Source organism: Tiliqua scincoides, chromosome 1 (assembly GCF_035046505.1).
Source record: "Tiliqua scincoides isolate rTilSci1 chromosome 1, rTilSci1.hap2, whole genome shotgun sequence".
NCBI lineage: Eukaryota > Metazoa > Chordata > Lepidosauria > Squamata > Scincidae > Tiliqua > Tiliqua scincoides.
Genome location: NC_089821.1, coordinates 81,954,381 through 81,979,877, shown reverse-complemented (window position 1 = coordinate 81,979,877; position 25,497 = coordinate 81,954,381). Strand labels below are relative to the sequence as shown.

Here is a 25,497-nt window from a genome sequence, read left to right as displayed (position 1 = left end):
GAGTTCAGTACCTGATACGCTTCTGCTATCTCCAGGTTTATCAAGGAACACAGGTCTTAAGCCATGTTGCCTTAGTAACTTGTTTAAATTTCCCCATTCTTCTAACTCCTGCTATAAGTGGAAGAAATTGAAAAGGCTATCATAATTTGACTAGGTACACAATATTTCTGATTTGTTTTTTAATATAGGTCTCCACAATTCTTGCTAATTGTTCTCTGAACAGCATTTTCCAATGCTGACTGTTAAAACACACGTGGCTGCAAACATGCCACATATGTCACATCACACACAGTTTTACAAGAGAGTTTCATATGCACAGAATTTGATTAAAAGTATTATAAAATTGCTTTGCTTTTGAAATCAGTAATGTGATAAACACTTCCCTCACTCCTGCACAGTGAGGTAAACAAAGATTCTTACAGTTTGCTTTTTATTTATTAAAACTAATACAAACATAACAATATAATTTTGTTTACTGTGATTTTTTTCATTTCAATATTTCCCCACCCCCAACGTGGTCATTAGACTGTCCTCTTCTCTAAAAGTTCCTCTCAATTAAAGGAATTAATTTTGGATTTTGTTAGGAGGCTTTCATACATACTACCTCACACTCACAATTCCATACACACAACAAAAAGAGGAAAAGAAAAATCAAACGAGTCTAAAAGGTAGTGTTGCCAGAAGAGCCTGGTTTAGTTGTTTAGGGGAACTAGTACACCTGGTCTATTGGAACACTGGGACCTTAGACCGGATGCGAAGCAGCGTTCTGCAGAAATTCCCTTGGCTTAAAGAAGAGACAGAGAAATATTCCAATAAATGATTACAGCTTTATTAAAAGGGACACAAAATAGATATCCAAAAGAAATCAGTAAAGGACTATTGTAGTGCCCTAACCAGAGTGTCCTATAGTGGCGAGTGCAGTGTTGTGCTAGTGTATTTGGTGCATCTGAAGAAATCAAAAAGGGGAATGGTAGGGAAAGATTTCAGGGATCATTGCTCTGCCAACCCCAGCTGCTAGCTAAAGATGGGGAGAGAAGGGAACAAGGGGGGTAAGGGAAGAGAAAGAGTTCAAAGTGCAAGGCATAGCTACCTTTCTGGACATCTGGTCTGTGAGCAGCAGTTTCTGTGAGCAGCATGCGTGATCACCCTGGAGAGTGACCCCATGTTAGGGTATTCAGGAGAGTGACTCCATGTTTGGGCACTCAGGAGAGTGACCATTTGCTAGTCAAACCTCCTTAGTATTTAAGGATATTGAAAAGTTGCTTGCGTGTAAGCAGAATTGGGGGATAAATGTGTAACTTAGGGTGTTTGCTTTCAATGTACCAATAGGTAACTTGGGCGTGAATGGAGGGAATTCCTCTTAATCAACCAGCATGCAGGTAAACAGGGCTAGCAGTGTCAGCTAGAACACAAATTATCTCTGTGGTGCCAGAGGATGTCTAGCAACTTTAAGTGAGGTTTACCTAAGTTAATGCAAAATACAGGTATAATCCAATGTTTTGGTGCAACATATAGAAGTTATTGGAATTGCATTCAGGAAAGCAAACACAAACCGAAGATACAATGGAAAACTGTCTGACAGGATTACTGAGTTTCATTCAGTTCGAGATACCAGTTTCCTTCCAAGATGTGTGATTGTGAGGGGAGAAGAGGGAATACACAACCAAGAGTGAGCTTGACCAAAGTGGCAATGAGGCCTGTAGGCCAGTGTTTTCTGGGAGAATAGTTCATTTTGCCTGCTAGTATCCATATATGAAGGCCTTGATATCACAGTAGCATAACCAGAAATAAATAAAATGGGGGATTTTTCCCTGTAACAGCAGAAAAGAATGAACAGAAGGAAAAACACACACAAACATAACCAATTCTCACCAGTACTTCATTTCTGAACTATAAAAAATCCATAAAATATGTTCATACTTCTTTATATCTCTCTTTCATAGCTTTTGCACCTCACATCTTTCTTGGCCACCAAGTCTGCTAACTCTAACTTCCAGATATCGATGTCTGGTTTAGTTTTCTGTTTCCACTTATACTGGACCTACTTTTTAGCAACCAGATCCTACTTGATCCAAACCTTGGGTGCCTTTGCTAAATTCCAAATAGCTGAGATGTATCTTAATACCAATACACTGAAAGACCATTTCCCACATATTCCTAGGACCAGATTAATACATTTACCCACCTGTTCTCAAAATTCAGTGATTACAGGATGTTCTCGATATGTACACTTTATGGCTCCCTACCTCCTCCACCTTCAACAAGTATCAGTTGCACTCTTTATTAAATCATGCCACACAAGCATTCTATGCAGAAACTCCTACTCAGATAACTTTCAGGAAAAAGCTGTACCTGACATCTGACTCCATCCCTGCTCCAGGAATTACTGAGCTCTCTTTCCAGTTGAGAGTTTGCCATCATGGGATCTGATAAGGTATCTCCTGGCAAGTCACAACTCTGGAAACTCTGAAAATCAGAAGAACAAAAGACATTGCTGTATGTTAAACTCCTGTTCTTCTACCAGTTGACTGTAGAGTATACTGACACAGAACTACGAGTTCCAAGGCTTAACCTAGATTCCAATAAACTCATGCTATAACTTTTTAAAAATTCGTTTGGGGGTAGACTGGGAAGATTTCATTTAAAAAAACACAGTCTAAACTAGATATGCAAAAGAACATATACACACAGTTCTCCATGCTTGGTGGTAATTTTCTGCCTCCCCCCCCCCCCAATAAGGAAGCTGAAACTGAACAAATAAATGGACAGTTTTCTGGCATTTGTCTACATGGAATCCAGTTTTTAAACTTATGGTGAACTCATACAACTCCATTGCTCCTAAAAAATACAAGATCTCCAATATGTTATTGTATATGTATTAAAGCAGTGTTAAAGCAGGAAATACAGTCAGTATGACTACTAACCCATTGAAATATTTTCTGAATTACTGAATAAACTAACAGTTTAACAGTTAACATTAAGAGTTAATATTAAAATTAAGCATTTTGTAATGACAGTTGTTACAAGAGAAAAAAACAAGAGCCTTCCTCAAAGATTTAACATTTAAGGAATGTTATGGACCAGTTCCGTCTGAAATGCAGTAACTGTTGCTGAAATCTATGGATTTTACATGTGCCTTATATTTTCAATTATGCAACATATAAAGCTTAACTCCAATATACCTTTGTCATAGTAAGTTGCTTTGGACTCGTAATTTTAACTGAATGATGGCCAGTGGATCAACCTCTTCTACAATCTGAAAATGTAGCAGAAAATAGGAAAATATCCTTTTAAAACTGTGGTAATGTGATAATAGTTATTATCCCATGGTAAATGTTCTCAGGTTCCTTTCTTCATTTCAAATGTCTGAAGTAGGCCAAGAGGTAACTAATCCAAAGAAAGGAGTCTTGACCATAGATCCGTCATAGACAAGTTCATCGCTCTACAACCCCACATACACATACCTGTTAACAAGTCTCAGTATAGTTTCACGTATTATTGTACCACTTTCTGTAACACAGGTCTGCACAACTTGTGAGCCAGCAAGTTGATGTCAGCCCATCACTCATGCACAGGGATCCCACTAAAGACCCAGTTAACCTTATTGATGTCACCACCCCAAAAATTTAAGAACAAGGTGGTTCCTGACCCGCTGGTAGACCAAATCCCTGTACATCACTTGTAGGCTACACTGAATTTAGTAGGTCAAAAGTTGTTCCAGCCTGCTAAAATGAGACTGTAGCACTTATGTGGCAAAGGGCACAATCCTAACCCCCGGGATAGGCCAGTGCAAGTCACTTGCGCCGACTTTGGGATGTCGCAAACATGCCACAAGGCACGTTTGCATTGACTTAAAAGTCAGGGAAGCCAGCGCAAGGAGTTGCGCTGGCCTGCCTGTGCTGGAACCGGGCCCGGTAACAGAAGTTTGTGTCAGCTGAGCTTGGCCAACGTAGGGGTCTGGGGGGGCCATGGGGAGGAGGCGTTTTGGGGCAGGGAAGGGCAGGCAGCAGACATTCCCAAGCGCAGGCAGGTGGCAGGGCCAGGATCCAGCAGTTATGCTGGATTCTGACCCCGTTCCTGAGCAGCACAGTGTAGCCTCTGGCCACTCCATTCTGCACCACCTCATCAGGTAGCACAGATCCAAGTAGACCCATTAGGGCTATTGCAGCGCGACACGGGGTAAGGGGAAAGGTTTCCCCTTGCCTCAGGTTGCATCAGTTTTGGCCCCAAACTTGTGCTGGATGCAGCGCAGGCCCACTGGCCTGCCTGCTCCAGGGCAAGTTAGAATTGTGCTGTAAAACACACACAGGTAAACACATTTTCTTGCACATTTTCTCTCACATTAATGACCAGGTATTAATCCTCAAATATTTGAGAGGTTCAGCAGCATTTATAAGGCTTCAGTCATAGCCACACTGCTCTAGGAATATCACATTTAAAGAGACTATTCTGCTCCCAAGAAAACATGCAAACGATCAGGCTACAAGGGATAACGTGAAAACACTCTAAACCAGGGGTGTCAAACATAAGGCCCAGGGGCCAGATGTGGCCTGCGAAAGGTTTTTATCTGGCCTTCTCAGCTGCTGGACGGTGCTAAGGAGTTAATGCTGAAAGGGCAGCCCACATGAAAATTGGGCTCTCCCATATCTTGAAATATGATTGTGTATTTTCTCTTCTGTCACTTGCAATTAATGAGTTGGGATGTCACAAACATGCCACAAGGCACGTTTGCATTGACTTAAAAGTCAGGGAAGCCAGTGCAAGGAGTGAGTAGAAGTGCTTATTTTTTATTACCACGTATTTAATGACATCACTTCCAGCCCTCAGCAGGCATCATGAATGCTATTCGGCCCTTTGTATGAAACAAGTTTGACACCCCTGCTCTAAACCCTATGCACACTTAGTGGGACTTTCTGTCAGGTAAACATGCAAAGGATCAAGCTGTACATGTACCAGACAACCAGCACTGTGCACAAAATGCATTTCTGCTGCTGAAAGCATGTGCAAGATTTAACAATCTTGCCTACACTGCAGTTTAACCAATGCTGAATGTTCTTGCAGGTTGGTCAATTTGCTTATTCCAGCTGTTTTATAGGGTTTGTTATTTTACATGTCATTCTTTTTAAGTTGTGTTCTGACCCACATGTGGAAGCAGAAGGTAAATTCAAGCTGCAACCATCAACCCAGTGTCTAGGACATCTCACATATGACAAGCTGCACCTGCAGAAATTCCCTCTCCTACACAATTGTTAAAGGCCCAGGATCCCTAAAGCTGAACGTTTGCACACCCCTGTCCTAGGAAATAAGACTCACTGGATACAGTGGGACTTACTTCAGAAAGTAAACTGCAAGCTCATGAATCATCCCCTCCAAGCAATCAAACAGAGAGGAAAGTCAGAGCAATCACTTCAAGGGGGAAAGGGTCCCAGTAACAAGGCTTCCCGCACAGGCAAGCAACTGGGGCTGAAATTCTATGCATCCTTACTTGGGAGTAAAAGCTCCACTGAACACAAGGGGACTTACTTCTAAGTAGACCTGCCTAGCATTGGGCTGTGCAACCCCTGCCACCTGGGCAAAGAAAGTGGAGGTCTCTTTAGCAGGGAGGCAGCAACTATGCACCCAATCACCCCTGAATACCACCCTTTCTCCTGCACAGCACAGCACAGCACCCCTCCTGCTGTGGCTGCTGCCTATGTACTCCTTGTGCATCCTTGTCGGGCTGGGAGCCCCTTGGGGAGGAGGACCCACTTCTTTTATTTCGCTCTGTAAAGCGTTTCATGAACGTTTGGGGGGAGAGGCCGCAGAGGGCTCTCCATCAGCACAACGACAGCGAGCTCACATCACCCGAGAGGTTCCTGCTCCGTCACACAATGCCCGCTTGTCTCCCGAGCGTTCTTCCCTTCGCCGCGCAAGGCACCCGCTCGCTTCTCCGGCCCCTGCCTCGCTCCGGCAACAACAAGCGCGCCTCTCCCGGCCGTTATGGGCGGACTCTGAGGCTGAGGAAGCTGGGAGGACATCCCCCTGTAGGGCCGCCCTTGGGGTGGGTCTCATGCTCCTCCCTCGCTCAGTCGGGAGGGCAAGGCGGCTGCAGCCCTACGCACGCCTAGCAAGAAGGAAAACCCATTCCTAGCCAACTTTCCAGTATCAATGCAGCCTTGGCAACGGGGCGCTTGCTGTACCCTGTGGTGGGGGGCAGACCAGGGACGTGGGCTGGGTGGGGAGGCCTCCCCACCAGAGTGCTTTCAAAAGTGCCGCCACCATGTGAGGCGTCCCAGCACCCACAACCCATGCGCAGAGCAAGGAGGTATGGAGTGCAAGAGCGCATGGGTTGTGGATGCTGGGACGCCTCACATGGTGGCGGCACTTTTGAAAGGACTCCGGTGGGGAGGCTCTGCCTCCCCACCCATTGCAAGCCCCGGCAGGCAGACACAGAGGCCTCCTTAAGGGAAGGGAATGTTTGTTCCCTTAACTTGAGGCTGCATTGGAATTGCATCAGCACTGGAAAGTTGGATAGGATTGGGCCCTGAGCTCAGTGGGGCTTACTTACTCGTAGAAGTAGATATGCACACGTTTGTGCTGGAAACAAGGGGACAGAATAGACGGAGGATGGAGAAGGTCTGGTTTGAAGTCTCTGCCTCCCTCAAACCTATGCATGGATTGTCCAGTTGGAATGACTTTTGAGAAAACACGCATAGTGTATTACTGTGCAGGGATAGGCTATCCTTTCAGACAAAGGAGGAAAGAGGTGCTTTGCTCTGTCAGAGAGAAAACTGCTGACATACCCATTTTACTTTCCTACAGGACATTTTTGCTGGCCATGTTCTTGTGCCTTCCACACCTGTCTATATATGATGTAGAACAGTGGTTCCCAAACTGTGGGTCAAGACCCAATTTTTGCAAAACTGACTGAGAGCTAATAAGGAAAATGTATTGCACCATATGTAAACAGAGCTTTGTGTGTATGTTTACACCCCCCCATGTGACTATGCCTCAGGACCAGAAGGCCACTAGAATGGTCCTGATCAAATGAATGTGGAGTTCAACAAATGCTCCAGAAGGTGGTCCCCCCATAGTAAAAAGGATAAAAACAGAGACATGAGTGGCTGGTTAAGTGAAAAATTTTTCAGTCTCATAAAGAAAGCTAGGTGGGTCCCAACAGAGTCATTTTAAAAAGTGGATCCCGGCGCTAAAAAGTTTGGGAACCACTGATTACAGAATATATTAAGAGGTGACACAACCTTACAAAAACTGGGAAAAGCTGCAGTTGTTGAATATGTCTCATGAAAGGCAAAGAATGCTGGGGAATGCTGGAATCCTTCTTCCCAGTGGCCAATTCCATAAAAGAGGGAGACCGGGTTGAACTTTTCAAGAACTGGGTAAGTTTGCTCAGGGCCGACAGAGAAAAGTACTCACATTCTTCCTATATAATAGCTGCTCTTCAAACTTACTCCTCAGGAAGCACACATCTGTGACAGTGTGGGCATAAATGTCACTGAAATCAGGGCCTAATTCAGCCATTTTCATGTGCCGTGGCACATTGGTGTGTTGTGAATGGTGTCCAGCCAGGTGTGTCATGGGAATTTGGGAGAGGCTTATTGATTAGTAGGGCCATTGAGAGATGTGAACACCCCCCCCCCCCAGCAGCGTGGTGTGCCTTTGTCAATTGTAAAAAAACTGATGGTGTGCCTTGAACATTTTAGTGCATAACCAATGTGCCATGAGATGAAAAATGTTGAAAATTACTGGCCCAGTCCTATCCAACTTTCCATCGCTGATGCAGCCACAATACATTCTGGATGTAAGGGAACAGTTGTCTTGAGGAGACACCCATGACTGCCCCAACACCACAGGATGCCCCATTAGCACAGCTGCATCAGTGCTGGAAAGTTGGATAGGATTGGACCCTCTGTAATGCTTACCTCTGAGTATGCACACAGAGACTTGGGCTCTTTTTTACTATCTCTGTAGGCTGCAGTAACTGATTGTCTCACTCACTCACTCACTCACTCACTCACTCACACACACACAGCTAAGAATACAGAATAGTGGCTATTCTATACAGCAGGGGTGCTCAAACTTTCAACTTTAGGGATGCTGAACCTTTAACAAGTGTATAGGAGAATTGCAGCAGGTGCAACTTGTCATCCCACAGATGACAAGCTACACCTGCTGAAATTCTCTCTTCTATACACTTGTTAAAGGTCCAGCATCCCTAAAGTTGAAAGTTTGAGCACCCCTGCTATACAGGGTATTTCTTTAACTATCAAAGTGATGCTGCTAATTAAAATGACATGCCATGCAAACATTTCTGACCAGAACAGAAGGAGTTCTGTATTCTGCTTGTTACAGCTCAATGAGTGCCAGGCCAGCCCAGTGCAAAAACAACCACAAAATGCAAGCATTTCAAATGAAGCCTGAAATCCTATGTGCGTTTGCAGCCCAACTCTATCCATGTAGGATTACTTGGAAATAAATTCCACTAGGGGCCCAATCCTATCCAACTTTCCAGTGCCAATGCAGCCCTGAGGCAAAGGAACATTCCCTCCCTTTGAGGAGGCTTCTGTGATTACCTCTCCACCACAGGATGCAGCCTAGCCCCATTGGCACAGCTGCATCAGCACTGGAAAGTTGGATAGGATTGGGCTCCAGGTCCAATGAAGCTTGCTTCCAGGGTGATCAGATGTCATAACTGCAAAAGAGGACAAGGCACCCCAAAATGTAGGACATCTAAGAAAGATGTAGGCCAGGACAAAATAAAAGGTAAAAACACTTGCATATTGATTTCATGTGGTTAATTTAAACACTATATTACTTGTTATTAAATTTAAAAATATATTACATATAATTTATTAATTACAAGAATGTAATTACAATTACAGGGAAAAGGATATTTATTTTCTGAGACACAAGGCTAAAAAAGAGGACATCTGGTCACCCTGACTAAAGGCTCAGTTCTACCCAACTTTCCAGGGCCAATGCATTTCCTTACTTTGGGGAGTCCTCCCTGCCACAGGATGCAGCCTAGCCTTATTGGCACAGCCGCATCAGTGCTGGAAAGTTGGGTAGGATTGAGCCCTAATGCTGCAATCCTCCCCATACTAACCTGGGAGTAAGCCTGATTGATTCTAATGGGACTTCCTTCTGAGCAGACATGCATAGACTTGGGCCCAAAGTCCAGTGAGGCTGATTCCAACTGTACTTGGGAATGTCACACACAGTGATCATAGTGAGGTTAGAGCCCAAGCCTGTGCCTGTCTGCTCAGAAGTAAGCCCCATTATAGTCAATGGGACTTAATTCCGGGCAAGTGTGGATAGGATGCAGCCTTAGGGCACAATCCTAGGCAGGTCTACTCAGAAGGCAGTCCCATTGTAGTCAATGGGGTTTACTCCCAGATAAGTGTGGATAGGATGCAGCGCTGCTAGAAGGGCAACCAGAAATACAGCAGTAGCAACTGTGAGGCCAATCCTAGGCAGGCCTACTCAGAAGTAAGTCCCATTAGAGTCAATGGACTTCCTCCCAGGTCAGTGCAACCTGTGGCTGCACTCCCATCCAGGCTTCCCCGGGCCATTCACTCTAACTGCAGTGGCTTCTGAGTAGACGGGCACAGGCCTGGGCTGTCGGGTGGCAGGCGAGGAGGGGCGGCGCTGGCGGCTGGGAGCAGGCAGGGCTCGGGGGAGCACCGACTGTTGCCGGGAAGCAGGGCTCCAGCGGCGGAGCTGAGGAAGAAGGCGCGGGGCGCGGAGGGAGGCAGAGCAGGTGTGTTGCCGGGTGAGGGAGGCGCGCCGGGCGCTGCTCCAATCGAGGCGCCCCCGCCCGGCCGCCCCTCCAGGCCCGCCGCCATCTTGGTTGCTGGGCAAGGAGCGCGGAGAGGGAGCCGCCGGCGGGGCTGCTGCTGTCGCTGTCGTCAGGGACGCGGCCAAGGTACGAGGGCGGCGGGCCTCACCTGCGGCTTCCCCCCCCTCCTGGCCTGGCCTGGCCTGGCCGAGCAGGAGCTGCTCCCCCTCAGTGCTGCGCGAGCATCCCTGGGGGGTCCCCGTCTTCGTCCCAGGCCGAGCGGGGAGGCCTGCGCCCTGGGAGCCCCGTCGCCGGCTTGGGCGGCCGCTGTGAGGCGGGCAGGTAGCCCTGGGCCCTCCCCACCCCTCGTGCGGCTCCTCCTCGGCTCCGGCAACCAGCGCCAGCACCGTTACGTGCAGCTCCCAGGAGCGCCTCGGGCTGCGATGCTGTCTGCACCTTCCTGGGAGTAAGCCCTTCCTGGGAGTAAGCTATAACGGGCCTTACTTCTGAGTAGGCAGGCATAGGCTCAGGGATCAAGACAACAGTCCTGTCCACGCTTTCCTGGGAGTAAGACCCATTGGCTATAACGGGCCTTACTTATGAGTAGGCAGGCAAAGGATTGTTCCTTAAGGCTGCAGTCTTATCCACTCTTACTTGGGAGTAAGCCCCATTGACTGTAACAGGCCTTACTTCTGAGTAGATAGGCATAGGATTGGGCTCTCAAGTGACACACCCTCCCTGGCATCCTATTAATCTGGATCAATGACCTCTGCCTGTACTCATTGGGGCTCACCACGGGTGGTCTGAGTCCTCACTTCCTCCAGAAGCATGAAATGGAAATGCCATCCTCTTAAGGGTAAAAAGGCCTCCAGGCAGTTTATCCGGATTAAGGCTGCAATCCATACACACTTACCTGGAAGTAAGCCCCACTAATTCTAATGGGACTTACTGCTGAGTAGATGTGCAGGGGATTGGGCTCTAAGGCTGCAATTGTAACCACTCTTTCCTGGATAATAGTCTAATTGAACACAGTAGGACTTACTTCTGAGTAGACATGCATAGGATTGGGCTGCAATCCTTATACGTACACTTTCCTGGGAGTAAGCCCCTTTGAACACAGTGGAACTTACTTCTGAGTAGAAGTGCACTGTGATTATGTGTGTGCAAGCATTATAGAAACAAATCCTGCTGGCTCTTTATCCTCAATCCTCCTCCTCCCTTCAAAAGCAGACTTAAGAGTATGAATCCAGTTAGTGACTGCCCTTGCTGCTCTTCTGTGAGAGAACAGCCTGTGAGGAAAAACTGCTATAGTAGGGGTGGACAAACTTAACATATAAGCCACGTATGATAAACTTAATATGTTTGAGAGCTGCAATATTTAAGACCTATGTTAATTCTTGAATATATCTACTCATCGTGGACAGTACGTTTTAATCAAGTGGACTCTCAGTTTATACTTGGTAAATAATGATAAAGCCTGGAAGTTTCTTACCTTTTATATTCATTTTGTTGCAGAAAGAAGTTCAGTCAATGTATTCACTTTTCTTTATATTCTTTTGTTATTTGAAGGCCTAGTGGTTAGGGTTTCCACCTTCAAACCCTAGAACAGAGGTGTCAAACTACGCGTAGTTTCATTCAGCAGGCCGAACAGTATTCATGATGTCTACTGAAGGCCGGAGGTTATGTCATTAGACAAGAAGTGATATCATTAAACAGGTCATAACCAGAAATAAGCACTTTTTTCTCTCTTTGCGTTAGCACATTAGCAGCAAATGATAGAAGAGAGCATAAGCAAATTTTGATCATACGTATTTCAAGATATGGTAGAGCCCAGTTATCATGCGGGCCACCCTTTCAGCAGTGCTGCCTCAGCACTGAGCACTGCTCAGCAGCTGAAAGCTCTAGGGCCAAATGAAAACAAAGCAGGCCACATCTCTCCCCCCCCTTAAGTTTGACACCCCTGCCCTAGAAAGAGCTCTAACATTTCTTTGAGTCACTGTGTGAAACTTCTCATTGCACTTTGTGTTTCAAGCTGCAATCAAGGGAGAGTAACAGTGGGAGCTGTGCCAAAGCTTTATTTGAATATGCCTAAACTTTCTCAGATGCATGGGATATGTTTGCACAGGTCACAGATGCAAAGCTTGTACTGATAGCAAACCAAACCTTGCCTGAGGTTCTGAAGAAGTGCTGCCAGTCATTAGATGATGCTGGGCTACATAGATCAGTGGTCTGTACATATAAGATAACTTCATACAGCATCCAACTTGAGGGGCTGTAGTTCAGTAGTGACAAACATACTTTGCAAGCAGAAGTTTTCAGATTTAATACATGGTATATCCTGTGTATAGCTAGCATAGTGTAGTGAAAGAAAAGCATGCCTTATGAATATGGATGTCTCCCTTTTGAATTTCACCTCTTCTATTATTAGATAGGCAAGCTGCTTTCTATCATCTCAGTTCCCCATTTGCAATATGAGGGATAATAACTTACAGCAGTGTTTCCCAAATTGTGGGTCAGGACCCACCAGTGGGTTGCAGGCCAATTTTTGGAGGGTCACAAAACGCTTTTGAAATGTGATTTTTGCATGTGCCACCTTGCAAAAAAGGGGAAAAAACCAGGAGTAAAACAAACAGAAAAACTAGCTAAAAACAAAAAAAGATATGTTTTGTCATAGCAAAGCTTTGATCATTCCAAACATTGGGCACCTGTGGTTGCATGCCTCCCAGGTTTTATCCCACCCACTTGGCTAATGTCTGCTTTTGGCCACTTTGCAGCATTCCAACTGGAACCACGTGGAGGTAGCATTCACATTTTTATTTATTTAATATATATATATATATATACACACACACACACATTTATTGAATAATAAATAAGAATCTGGTTTAGGTTTTTGTTCCCTCCCCCCCCCCTTTTTTGGTCTGGTGAAGCTGTATGAGTTGCAATGGATTGTTTTAAATATTGGGTTGCAGTGCTAAATGGTTTGGAAGCACTGTCTTTATAGGATTATTGTAAGAACAGCAAGATAATGCATAATGAAACATTCAGTATTACACAAATGCTAATACAATAATAATGATAACAATTTATCTTTAGGTAGGACTGGGAATGACTTGTGTCTGAAATCTTTGAGTACTGCTTCCAGTTACCATTGAGCTAGATCAGTGGTTCCCATGGCACTTTTGGGTTTGCACTGCTGCCTAAGTAAAAGGTTTGTGCAGCTACCTAAGTAAAAAAATGTTTTTCTTTGACTTACCTGGCAGTGCAAATTCAGAAGTGCTGTCATTGCTAGTCATCACTGCCCTTAAGGGGCACTGCCCATTCAGTGCTTCTGGTTACACTCAGGGGTTGTGATCCCCAGGTTGGGAAACACTGAGCTAGATGAACCAATGGTCTGACTCAGGATAAGGCAGCGTCATAAGCTTCCTTTGAGGGGAAAATTAATTGTACATATGATGGCGGAGCAACTTCTTGGTTTCTCAGATGATGACCCTTTTCAGTCTAGCTTTTGATCTGATTAGGAAGATGGCTTTAGGGCTATGGGGGACAAACTTTGCTGCTTTCTTTGCTGCTACTGGTATTCTGCTTTTTCTTTTCTTGCTGCTAATTGGAATAAAGGCGGTTTTGATTACTATGGCATCCTGTGATGACATTACTGACTATGAAGATGATGTAAGGTAAAACAAAAACCCTACTCTGCACTGTAAGAGGTCTGGGGAAAATATTCTTAATTTTTAATAGTGGCAAACCTGCAGTTATAAGCTCGAAGCTCCACACTTTCCTGGGAGTAAGCCCCATTGACTCTAATGGGACTTACTTCTGAGTAGACATGCATAGGCTTGGGCTGTCAGTCCTTTAAATAAATGGCATACTGCAATGTACATTTAAACAGAGTAAATTTGGGATGTGCTCAAAAAACAAGATATAATTAATATCTAATTGTTTGAAGACCATTGTTTAAAGGAAGTTGGTTTTATTGCTTATACTTAAGGATTAATGTATACTGTACTATCCAAGCAAACTATAAAAAGCACTACGGTGATTTAGTTATTTCAGAGGTCACAACTAAAATAGATTATGGTAATACAGATGATAGGTATTAGAACCTTTTGTAGACTCACTAAAAGATATACTCACTAAAAGATATAAAAGATATATTATCTAGCCATAATTAAAATCTGTTGGATGGGAGAAATGTAAAATAAACAGTATATGTTACATCAAAGTGAATGTTCACACCTGTTCTAACCCAAGCTATCTTTCTTGATTAGAATATGCTCATTCTCATATTTGGTTTTTAATCATCTTGATAGTAATGTTCTGTCTTAGCTTAGAATAGCTAGAATAGAATAGAATAGAATAGCTTAGAAATTAGAGAAGGGATATTTCCAAACCATTTGATAAAGTCTACTGCTGCAGTGTTATGCACACTTTCCTGGAGTAAGTCCCCTTGAACACTGTGGGATGTACTTCTAAGTAAGCGTGCATGGAATTGTACTCTTAATAAGGTAATACATCTGGACTAAACCCTAGTTCAGGGACTGCATAATAAGTTTTATGTGTGCTCTTCAGCTTGAAGTTCTTTCTTTCCACAAAAGCCCCTGCACAACCTGACACCAAAACTTGGAGGCACTTCAGGAGCATCCTCCAATGTAAAATTGAAGTTGATGGGATTAGTAAGGATCCCAGTGCAAACTTTTACATATATCAAAAGAGCACTCTGGATTGTAGACTAAGTGTCATCCACATTCTAAAACATTTTTAAATTTACATTCCTGCAGATCTCACTACAGCTACCTGGATAAAATGACAGACTTGGTGGCTGTCTGGGAAGTAGCTTTAAGTGATGGTGTTCACAAGATTGAATTTGAACATGGGACCACCTCAGGAAAACGCGTTATATATGTAGATGGAAAGGTAGGAGTCGTATATAAAATATGTGCTATGTTTTGGGGGAGAAAAAAACTAGCAATAAAAATTCCTACACCAGTTGAAAAGTACTAACCAAGGAAGTGGTCATTAAGCAACTATTTTCAGCAAATATTGTAGTGTATCAGATTTAATTTGTCATGGTCTGCTGTTTCAAATTTAACATTTTGGGCTAGGACCCAAAGAAGGGAAAAGTGTTTACAGGTGAATCAAAACTCTTGTTTTTGCTGGAGAAGGCACCACACTTTAAAAACTGAACAGCAGCTCATATGGCAACAGGAACTTGCTCAGCAAAAAGTAAATGCAAAGCTGTCCCTGCTGTGCCATGTTTTCCTGCATGGGCATATCCTGTCTTTTATTACAAATATTTTCTGACGAGAATAAACACTGACACATAATGTACCAATATGATACAAGACTATACTTTACCAGCAGCTAACACCTGCTGAAACTTCTACAGAAGAGACAAGACGACCCCAGGTGTTGTCTCCATAATTCTCACTTTCCTAGGGAAGTGCATGCAACCATATTTGAAAGGGTTGTCATTGATACACACTAGGATGCATGCAGTCTGTGAAGATACCTCAAGGATTTACTCAATTTTACCTGCTCAGAAGAATCTGGTTGTGGTTTGCACTTGAGATTGCATTTTAAAGTTATGGAATGTACAGTTGTCCTAGTAAGTATAGAGAGACTATATATCTAAGATTAAGTTTTTTCTCTTCTTAATGTAACAGATTCAGAGCCCAATCCTGTGGGCTGTCAGCGCCGGTGCTAAGCACCAGCACCAGTGTTGTGTGTTGCAAATATGCCATAAGGCCCGGCTGCTCTGCTCCACTGAATCCTGAACTCCATGTTGGGCCTTCTGGCCCAACATAGAGTCTCTCAAGTCTGTGCTGGCAAAATAGCCAGCATAGACTTGAGCCCCATTGCAGGGCTTGGGGCTTCCCCTAAGGAGACCTCTGGCATCTGCTGCAGTGTTGCAGGATGCAACAGTAGCTGCTTTGGTACCTCTTTTCCCAGTGGCAGTGCCGCCTTGGATTGGGCTGTCAAACAACTGTTTCACATATGCCTGTGTTTTCTGCATTGAAGCAAAAATATTCTTTTCTGTTAATGCTCCGTTTTCTTCTCTTCAGGAAATAATGAGAAAAGAATGGATGTTCAAACTAGTGGGAAAAGAAACATTTACTGTTGGAGCAGCCAAGACAAAGGCTACTATTAATATTGATGCAGTCAGTGGTTTTGCATATGAATATACCTTGGAAATTGATGGAAAGAGTCTCAAGAAGTACATGGAGAACAGATCAAAGACAACAAACACTTGGGTATTAGTACTGGATAGTACACATTGTAGGATTGTGCTGGGTAGGTTATTTTTATGTTACACTATAAATGTATTTCGCATGGTTCCATATATTTTTCTTCAGGCATGCTGTGATACCCTCTGAAGAATACTGATCTATTGTTTATTGTGACCTCTTTGTTTGAAACAAACTGCAAAGTAAATTCCACCCGAGCCTGGCCCTGGAAACATAATAGAATTTGAGAAATACCTTTTTTGATCATGAAGATTTTTAATACAGCTTGTTATCAGTTTTAAGCCATTTCTACTCAGTATTGCATATACGCAGCAGGGATCAAACATGTACACCTGTGGGCTGGGCAGAAATGGGTTAATAAGCTGAGCTGGTAGACTCTAGCTCCTTCATCTCCCTAGTTGCCCTTCTCTGGGCCTACTCCATTTTATCAATATCTCTCTTAAACTGTGACACCCAGAACTGGATGCAGCAGTGATTGTCAAACTTTTTAGCACTAGGACTCACTTTTTAGAATGACAATCTGTCGGGACCTACCTGGAAGTGATGTCATGGCCGGAAGTGACATCACGAAGCAGGAAAATTTTTAACGCCCCCATGTAATAAAATCAACTCATATTAAGTAAATTGAAACTTTAGAATAAGTTTAAACATTTATTCAAAATAAAGAAGAACCAGTCCCAAGCAGTTGCTGCTCTGTTTAAAAAAAATTCCTCAAATCCCAAAGGCTTCAATCCTATCCATGCTTACCCAGGAGTAAACCCCATTGATTGTCATTGTTAAAAGCATATACATTGTAGCCTATTAAAAATACAGATCTGTAACATTTCCTCAAATGCAGTCACATCCCATGATAGCATCAAGTCTAAATATTAAAAATAAAATACACATTGAAATGAATGGGTACCCACCTGAAATTGGCTTGCAGCCCACCTAGTGGGTTCTGACTCACGGTTTGAGAAACACCGGTGGTACAGTATTTCACGTGGGATCTGACTACAGCAGAATACAACATTAGCATTACTTCTCATGATTTCAATACTATACTTCTGTTGATCCAGCCTAAAATAACATTTACCTTCTTTGCCACCACATCTCACTGCTGGATCATGTTTAGCTTGTCATTTAAGCTTATTGGACACTGCAGGTATGTCATGATTCCATGGAAGTCAAGACTACTAAGAGTGTGGTATTGGGTGAGGCATTCAGCTTCCTGAGAACCTCCGCTTTTAAAAGGAACTTCATGACTAGTCCTCGTGGCATCACAGCTATGCTAGAAACTATATGGTTAATACCTACTGAAATCTCAAAAATCAGTGGATTTGTGGAAATTTACACTGTCTTAAGGATTGGTTTCTCTTTGTCCTACATAGTTCCATATGCCTCCCTAGGATTACAAAAGACAGAACAAACTGTTCAAAGTAATTTGCAGATTTGTGCAGATATAGAAATTAGGGCAGTGTGCTTAATTTGAACGATGTGTGCAGGTCACAGAATTGAGCATTTCTTGGTGCAGAATTTGGATTGCCTGGTGTGGGCAGCTGTGCTATAGAGAGAAAGGATCAGCAGAACAATGATGATGGTATGTTATTGCCAGAATCTTTGAGCTGCATTTGCATAAGTGCTCCAAGAGTTTTGATACTGCTTTAAATGGAAATCTAATAATAAAGAGGTCCAGAAAGGTTTCATTTTGCATATTGTGGCTCAGAGAAATTGGATTATGAAAAATTGTGATCTTGGAGAACATATTCCATGTAAAGAGAACTGGGAAATGGAACCACTATATCCCATCTGGAGCAATTAAGACGTCTGAAACAAAAGATATTTATGTGACTAGTACATAGAAGTACCATAAAAAGTCTTGCATAGTTCCTCTTCAGTATGCAACATGTCCCCATTTCTGTTGGGATCAATGTCTTGTAGTGCCCCTCCTTCTCCTATTTTGCTAACACTTGTACGTAGATGCCTTGCTAACCTCTATTCATTTTTATTTTATTGCTGGAAGAGAGAGTTTTCCAATCTTACATCACTTTGGCTATTTCATATTCTAGTGCGGTGGATCCCAAGCTGTAGGTTGGAACCCATTGGTGGGTCACCGAAGGGTGATGGAAAGATCAGATAACTAATTGCCTCAAGCCATGAGGCTATTCAAAAATCGGCTGCTAATTACGCTACAATGAGCTCAACTCCTACAGTTTGCAAGCATATGTAAATATAGGGTGATAAATGTTTTAGGGCAGTGGTTCTCAAACTTTTAGTGTTGGGACCCATTTTTTAGAATAAGAATCTATCAGGACCCACCAGAAGTGACATTATCAAGCAGGAAAATTTTTAACAATCCTAGGCTGGAATCTTACCCACACTTACCCAGGAGTAAGTTCCAGTGACTATCATTGTTAAAAGCATATACATAGTAACCTGTTAAAAGTATAGATCTGTAACATTTTCCCAAGCGTTACACGTACCAGTCTAACACAGTGTTTCTCAAGCTGTGGGTCGGGACTCACTAGGTGGGTTGCAAGCCAATTTCAGGTGGGTCCCCATTCATGTCAATATTTTATTTTTAATATATTAGACTTGATGCTACCATGGTATATGACTGCATTTCAGGAAATGTTACACATCTGTACTTTTAACAGGCTACCATGTATATGCTTTTAACAATGATAGTAAATGGGACTTACTCCTGGGCAAGTGTGGGTCGAATTGCAGCCTGGAATTGTTAACAATTTTCCTGCTTAATGATGTCACAGTCATGACATCATTTCCGGTGAGTCCTGACCGTTTCTCATTCTGAAAAGTGGGTACTGGCGCTGAATGTGTGAGAACCACTGGCTAACATTAAAAATAAAATATTGTACTGAATGGGGACCCACCTGAAATTGGCTCATCACCTAGTGGGTCCCAACGCACAGTTTGAGAATCACTGTTTTAGGGTCTTTTTCTGGTTATAATTATATACATAAAATTTTATTTCTTTCTAGATCTCCTTTTTTAAAAGTCTGGTAAACCTAAGTGGGTCCTGATCAAATGTCATTAGTGGGTCCCTGTGCTAAAAAGCTTGGGAGCAACAGTTCTAGAGAGATCTCAAAGTCCCAATGCCCTTTTCTGATGGTATTATTTTGAACACTACTTTAAAAAAGATGCATGTAATATTGCACACCTGTATTCTTAGAATTACATTAATTAAAAAACAAGAACTTTACCATAGAAGCCTGAATTGGGGGAGCACATATGTATAAAAATATGCAAGCAAACTGAATCACAATGAAACTAAACTGCTAAGAGGAGCTTGAGACCAGGACTTCTAACAGGTTAAGAGATAGGATTAAAACTTTGTGTCTCTCTCTCTTTTTAAACAGAAAAAGACACAATGGATGTCTGGTGCAATGGTAAAAAAATGGAAACAGCGGTAAGCAATCAAAAATCTTTCCCCTTTCTCAATATGTGCAATAAAAATAGAAGGAGAATGGCTTGCTAATATAACCTAAAGCAAGAATATAGATGTTTTAGTTTGTGCTTTCAGTGGCCATACTAGCCTTGTGGCAGAGATGGAGAAAGGGGGATGCACAGCTATACTTAACCTTGCTGCCCTACACCCTAATCTATTCCTATAATGGACAAAGCATATCCAAATCTTGGTATGCTGCTGCCACTGTCAATGCTCAGTGGGCCTTCAGAGATGTCTTATTAAAATCTTCTTTTGAAAAAGAACGCCAATATTTTCTGGGAGCAAACCTAGTAACATGGACATAGCTTGACATGAGTCAGCACTGATTGAAAATCTCCAAAGCAGCATAATATGTTAATATACTTGATAATTGGCAACTTAAGTTTTCATGGCATTTAAAACACAAACAAGTAGAAAAGCCAAGATTTATTCATCAAAACACCTGTTGATGTTGAACACCTGTTGAGCTGCATAGCCTTAGATGTTATATTTAGCATTGGTTCCCAAACTTGCATGGTTTTGTCAAGTCTTTTATTCATGTTGCTTCAAAATGGAAACAAGTGTATGTTCTCTGCCGGGGACAAACAGGCCGGGGAAAGTAGGAAGTCTAGCTCATGGGTAGCTGAGTTCCTCTGGAATCTCTCCAGAGCTTACACACACACATATCTGAGGGCCCAATCCTATCCAGCTTTCCAGTGCTGATGCAGCCATGCCAATGGGTTGCGCATGCTGCATCCTGGGCGGGGGGGGGGAGCAGTCACAGAGGCCTCCTCAAGATAAGGAAATGTTTGTTCTCTTACCTTGGGGCTGCATCTGCACTGGAAAGTTGGATGGGATTGGAACCTGAATCAGTGAAGAGATCCACTCTTGTATCTCCCACAGAACTGAGAACTTCTCCAATCAGGGTTGACAGAATTGCTTTTAGCCACTGAAGAAAAGGACTAACCAATCTATCCTACGAAAATCAGGTTTTCAAATCTTATGCAAAGGTGTTCTCATCTTGTCTGTGTGGCATGGCATACACATCTAGTAGTTTTATGTGCTATTACCTTTAACAGTGCTTACTCCCTAGTAAGCAAACTTAGGATTGCAGCCTTACAGCCCAGTCCTGAGCTTTTCAGCACCGGCAGTATGAGCATACCCCCTGCACCAGGTGTCATTTACGACACCATCCGTCAGTGCTGGCCCAACACCAGATGGATGCCGCCTGGAGCAAGGGAAGAATTCCAGGCAGCAGTAATGTCTGTCGGGGCAGGAGGAGGAGGAATGGGGCAGGAGAGGGTAGGGAATGCTTCGCTGGATTGTATCCTCCGTGTTGGGCTTTCCAGCCCAACACAGAGCTTCTCCAGTTTGCACTGCCAAAACAGCCGGTGCAGACTGGAGGAGACCCAGTGTGGTCCCTTGACTCAGCAGAAAGGGACAAAAGTTCCCTCCTCGCGAGGAGGCCTATGGCAGCCTGGGCAGGGCCGCTGGATACAGTGGTTGCCATTTTGGCCCCACTGCACCTGGCGGTGCCACTGCCATTAGGATTGTGCTGTTAGTCAGTGTACAATCTTACAAAAATCTGCCATTGTCATTTCCATTAACAGCCTGAATTGTGGTGCAATATGAGTTTTATAGGATTGAACAAATGAGTACTGTATTATAGTTACTATAGAGCAGAGGTTCCCAACCTGGGTTACGTGTACCCCAGGGGTATTTGCCAGGATCTTGAGGGGAAATTGAAAAATAATGGAATAATGGCGGGAAAAGGCAGGTCTGTATTAGAATGCCTTGCAGGGCTGGCATTAGAATACCTTGCGGGGCTAATATGAGGGGTACAATTTATAGAAATGGGCTGCCAAGAGGTACACAAGTGAAAAAATGTTGGGAACCACTGCTCTAGAGAATTTTGGCCTGTCTTGTAGAACAGCCCTTTAATAGCCAATGAACACTTGTCATATTTGAATATGTTTGCAAGATGTCATTAACTTTTCCTTTCCCTATATCTCTGCTAGGGTGAATTTGTAGAAGATGGAACAGAAACACATTTCAGCATTGGAGCACATGACTGTTGCATTAAAGCTGTCAGTAGTGGAAAGAGAAGGGAAGGAATTATTCATACTCTCATTGTAGATGATCGAGAAATCCCAGAAGCTTTGGAATAGCCTTCATTTATTCCAACTGATGCAGATACAAAGATCAGGGATTTTCAATTACTGTGGTAATTGACAATTTTAACTTGTACTTCTTGGTACATTTAGTTTGTGCTGTTTTTTAGTTTCTAGTTACTGTATATGAAATTTATTGGAGGACCAGAGGAGAATGTGAAATTATGTAAAACCTTGAACATTCCTAGTTTTTTTTTGTAAAATTATATAACCGTATACAGTAACAGTTGCGATATCCAGCATGTCCAGAAGAGTTGCTGGATATCATAATTTTCAGGACATTAGAATGTCTCCATTACTGTAGCTGTCAGTTGCATTCCCGACACTGTCGTATCAATTTCATTCAGGATGCTTTTGATTTCACTCAGAACTTGGATCAGATTTCTGTAACCCTTAGAAGTATTGGCTGCAAGAGAGCTTGCTGAGCTGGTTATTTGAGCTTTCTGGATCATGAAATGCTAGATATCGCACTTTTACTGTATTATGACACTAAAGGGGATGACTGTGTAGAAATTGTTTATATTGAATATTTTAATAAAAATACAGAAGAAATTTGCTAATTGTGTCAAACATTCGAATGTTTGGTGGCTGTAGCAATGACCCCCTCTTGTTTTAGTAAACATTTTTGAATTGTGTTGATTGAGTACCAACTAGGATTTTCTGTGAGGAGCTGTCAAGGAGAAAGCTTATCAGTTCAGAGTAGCGGAATGCGGCTTCAAGGACGTTCCCGTGATTGCATCAGCCACATATACTTACATTACACTTACATTGCAGTGCATTGTGGATGCACTATGTCAAGATGACTCAGCACTCTATATTGGCTTACATGGAGTACATTAGGCCCTGCCTTATGCAGGCCTGCAAATTCTGTCTGGGTTATGCTCCAACCCTAACAGAAGCTCAAGCGTGCTTGCCATGTATAGATCTAGTCAGCCAACTCTGCAACAGGGCTGCATGTGCCTGTTAAAAGTTGTTAGGTGTCTGAACTGGGGCACTAAATTCCACTTCTGCACGCTTGAAAGGGGGAGGAGAAGAGGTTGCTAGAAGCTTCTTTTAATCACACCATGTGTTTTCAGAGCAATTTCCTGCACTTTGAAAGATGCTGCATGAGGACAAGAGGCTGCTAATGGAGCTTCCCTTCCTTCTCTGGAGCCCTTTGGAAGCAATGCCTGACAAAGGGAGGGGAGATGCTGGCAGCCCTTCCTCACTGGGCTCCCTCTTTCAAAGCCTGAGGGGATCAAAGAGGCAGCAGCCTTTTCTCTTCCATAGTTAATTGTAAGCAATGTTTGAATAATCTGCATACAAGGGCATTATGAGGAACAATTCTGTTTGGTAGAATCTATGTATATGAGATGCACATGAGCTTCTCATAGCAGGTCGTGGCTGGACACATCCAGAAAAGCCATAGGGCAGTGATTCTCAAACTTTTTAGCATTGGGACCCACTTTTTAGAATGACAATCTGTCCAGGATCCACCAGCAGTGATGTCATTAACCTGTGAATGATGTCATGACCAGAAGTGACATCATCAAGCAGGAAGTGCTGTCACTGTGACAACAGAGCCTGGTGCTTTCTTGAGAATGCAGCAATGTTAGGTTATTTCTCAGCCATTTTCCAGTAGCAATGTGTATCAGAAAGGAAGAAAGCCTATTTATACCATTGTCATAAGCAAAATAACCACACAGCCCTACCCCTTTCCAGACTCCCCCATCTTCCCGTATTTTCAGTGGCAGCTGTGCTAGGTGTTATGTGACCCACCTGAAAGTGCTCGCGATCCACCTAGTTTGAGAAATGATGGGTTAAAAAATTCTCCTAAAGAAGGAGGTATGGTTAGACATAAGAATTTGTAGTACAGTGTCTGTCTAGTTATAGTCACTGTATTTGGCAATGGATGTTGTCACACAACATATCAGGAAGAGGAAAAGTTCCTAAGACAAGCAGTATAAAGAAGCATGAGAGAATGGGATAGGTTTTAAAACCATAAGTGGTATGTGGACCACATTATGTGCTGTTCCTAAAAATGCTTATCTGGAAGGAAGTTGCATTGATTCCTACATATTTAAAGGAGGTTGGTGAACAGAACCCCTTTCACCCTTCTGCTAAAGCCCCTGTCTTTGCTAACTGGGAGCTGTCTTAACTAGACTATGCAACTCTGCCATGATAACATGTTCTATAACACCTCTCAGGACTTAATCTGAAAAGTTTATTGGGCAGACCCAGTATGGCTGATCTGTCCCCTGTAGAATAATGGGCCAGGAGGGATCCTCTGGCGCCCTGCTAGGTTTTGCTTCCACCTGCCCATGACTGGGGAGGGGAAGGTATGAGGGACTGGGCTAGGGTTTCCTGTTGTGGGAAGAACCAATGAGAGTGGCTCTAAAACACAAATAGATGTGTTTTTGTTTGTCTATTACAGTACTTACCCTTTTCTTAGTAAATTATGTTAGATTTGTAAGATTGGGCTGCCTGCCTCATTCTGACATGTGCCAAGAATCAATGCCCCTTGCTCCCAGATGGATTACTCATGGCTACATTGTAGATGTGCAGAGGAGTTGGGGAAAGCCTGGTTAGTTGTCATCACAAGTAACTCTCCTCCTGAGCCTGGCTTGCATGCTGAAGGATCGCAAGGTGCTTGGGCCCACCCCCAGATGGGAGAGAGAGCTTCCTTTTTGTCTTTACTCCCTGGTGGCAGAAAACTTCCACTCCCCCACCCCCCTGCATGCTGTGAGACAGTGTTAGTCTCCCTATGACATATTCAAGAGCGAATGATGAAGCTTGGTGCATAGTACACATGTGAATCCCTCCCCCCCCCAAAAAGGCATAAAAACCAATTTATTTCAACTGAATATACTTTCAAGTAAATGCATACACGTGGAACTGAAACCTTGAAGATACAGATATAGGTTGGACTTGTATTCTATGGCGTGTAAGAACAAATGATTACTTTTCTGCAGCTGAAGCCAGGATAAGGGCTGTGGTGGAAGGGTATAAATGGAAATTCTTTCCTTTCAGCTGCCCTTAGATATTAGGAAGGCAGGTATTTATTTAGAATATTTATATACTGCTTTTCTTTTTTTTTTCACAGCATTCAAGGCGATTCACACAGGCAGGCAAATCTTAGAGCCACTATTAGGATAGGATATGACTTAGGTCACCCAAGCCTGTCCTACCCCACTCTTGGGCTGGCAGGAACTCACCCTTTGTTGACTGGGATCTGGCATCAGGAGGCCAGTGTGCATCCTCTGCTGGCCTTCCTGGCTCACAAGCAACACTCCTTGGCCATGAAAGGGACTTATGCTGGCCAAGCACACCATTAAGATTGTACTCCCATTCCTATATCCCATCATCAGTCACTGAGGATGGGGGGGGGGCAACTCTTAAAAATCAGATATTCAGGAGAATGCAGAGAAATCACCCCCCCCCCCCCCAAAAGCTTGCATATGGAGCTTGTTCTGTGATGTGCAAAAAAGCACCTTGGGCTACAACCCTATACACAGTAAATACAAAGTACTTTCAGATTGTCTGCTGTAAAAGTTTAAATTTAAAAAAGCACTGGCTCAGTAACTTATTAGACAAAAATGCTTCCTAAGTTATATAGAGTCCAGGTGGTTATCTTTTGTATAGGAAAAATAAAAACAAACTTGTGCCGATGGTTTCAGGTTGGTATTTTAATAAGGGCAGTTACTGTAAATGCAGCAGCTCTGTTTTAAATAAACTTATAGCACAGTTTTTAACTTCCATGGCTGAAACTACTTACTAAACAAGGAAGATATTTCAAGATTGGCATACAGCAAGATTTTCATTTCATTGGAGAACTGCCGTCTATCTACAAAGTAACCTAAACCTAACACAATGTGGTGGCAGATGAACTTCAGGATT

General features: G+C 43.2%; 2 protein-coding genes across 4 annotated transcripts in view; one reads left to right on the top strand and one right to left on the bottom strand.

Moving 5' to 3' along the window:
* Window positions 1–3,497, bottom strand: part of CEP70 (centrosomal protein 70) — a 33,334-nt gene extending 29,837 nt beyond the window's left edge. Inside the window, exons 1-4 of the mRNA XM_066632732.1 lie at window positions 3,465–3,497; window positions 3,183–3,256; window positions 2,353–2,466; window positions 12–111 (exon numbers count right to left, since the gene is read on the bottom strand). Coding sequence (XP_066488829.1) covers window positions 12–111; window positions 2,353–2,466; window positions 3,183–3,191 — 223 coding nt within the window. The 5' untranslated portion in view covers window positions 3,192–3,256; window positions 3,465–3,497. The remainder of the gene's footprint in view (window positions 1–11; window positions 112–2,352; window positions 2,467–3,182; window positions 3,257–3,464) is intronic.
* A 6,217-nt stretch (window positions 3,498–9,714) lies between these two features.
* FAIM (Fas apoptotic inhibitory molecule) lies at window positions 9,715–22,193 on the top strand. 3 transcript variants are annotated; one of them, XM_066632752.1, is made up of 5 exons: window positions 9,715–9,757; window positions 14,557–14,692; window positions 15,841–16,069; window positions 19,383–19,432; window positions 21,469–22,193. In XM_066632752.1, exons 2-5 carry the CDS (start codon window positions 14,582–14,584, stop codon window positions 21,616–21,618), a joined length of 540 nt encoding a protein of 179 aa, XP_066488849.1. In that variant the 5' UTR covers window positions 9,715–9,757; window positions 14,557–14,581; the 3' UTR covers window positions 21,619–22,193. The 3 variants fall into 3 exon arrangements, with proteins under 3 accessions (XP_066488849.1, XP_066488841.1, XP_066488857.1); XM_066632744.1 differs by lacking the exon at window positions 9,715–9,757 and adding an exon at window positions 9,771–9,922; XM_066632760.1 differs by lacking the exon at window positions 9,715–9,757 and adding an exon at window positions 11,174–11,235.
* The last annotated feature ends 3,304 nt before the right edge of the window (window positions 22,194–25,497 follow it).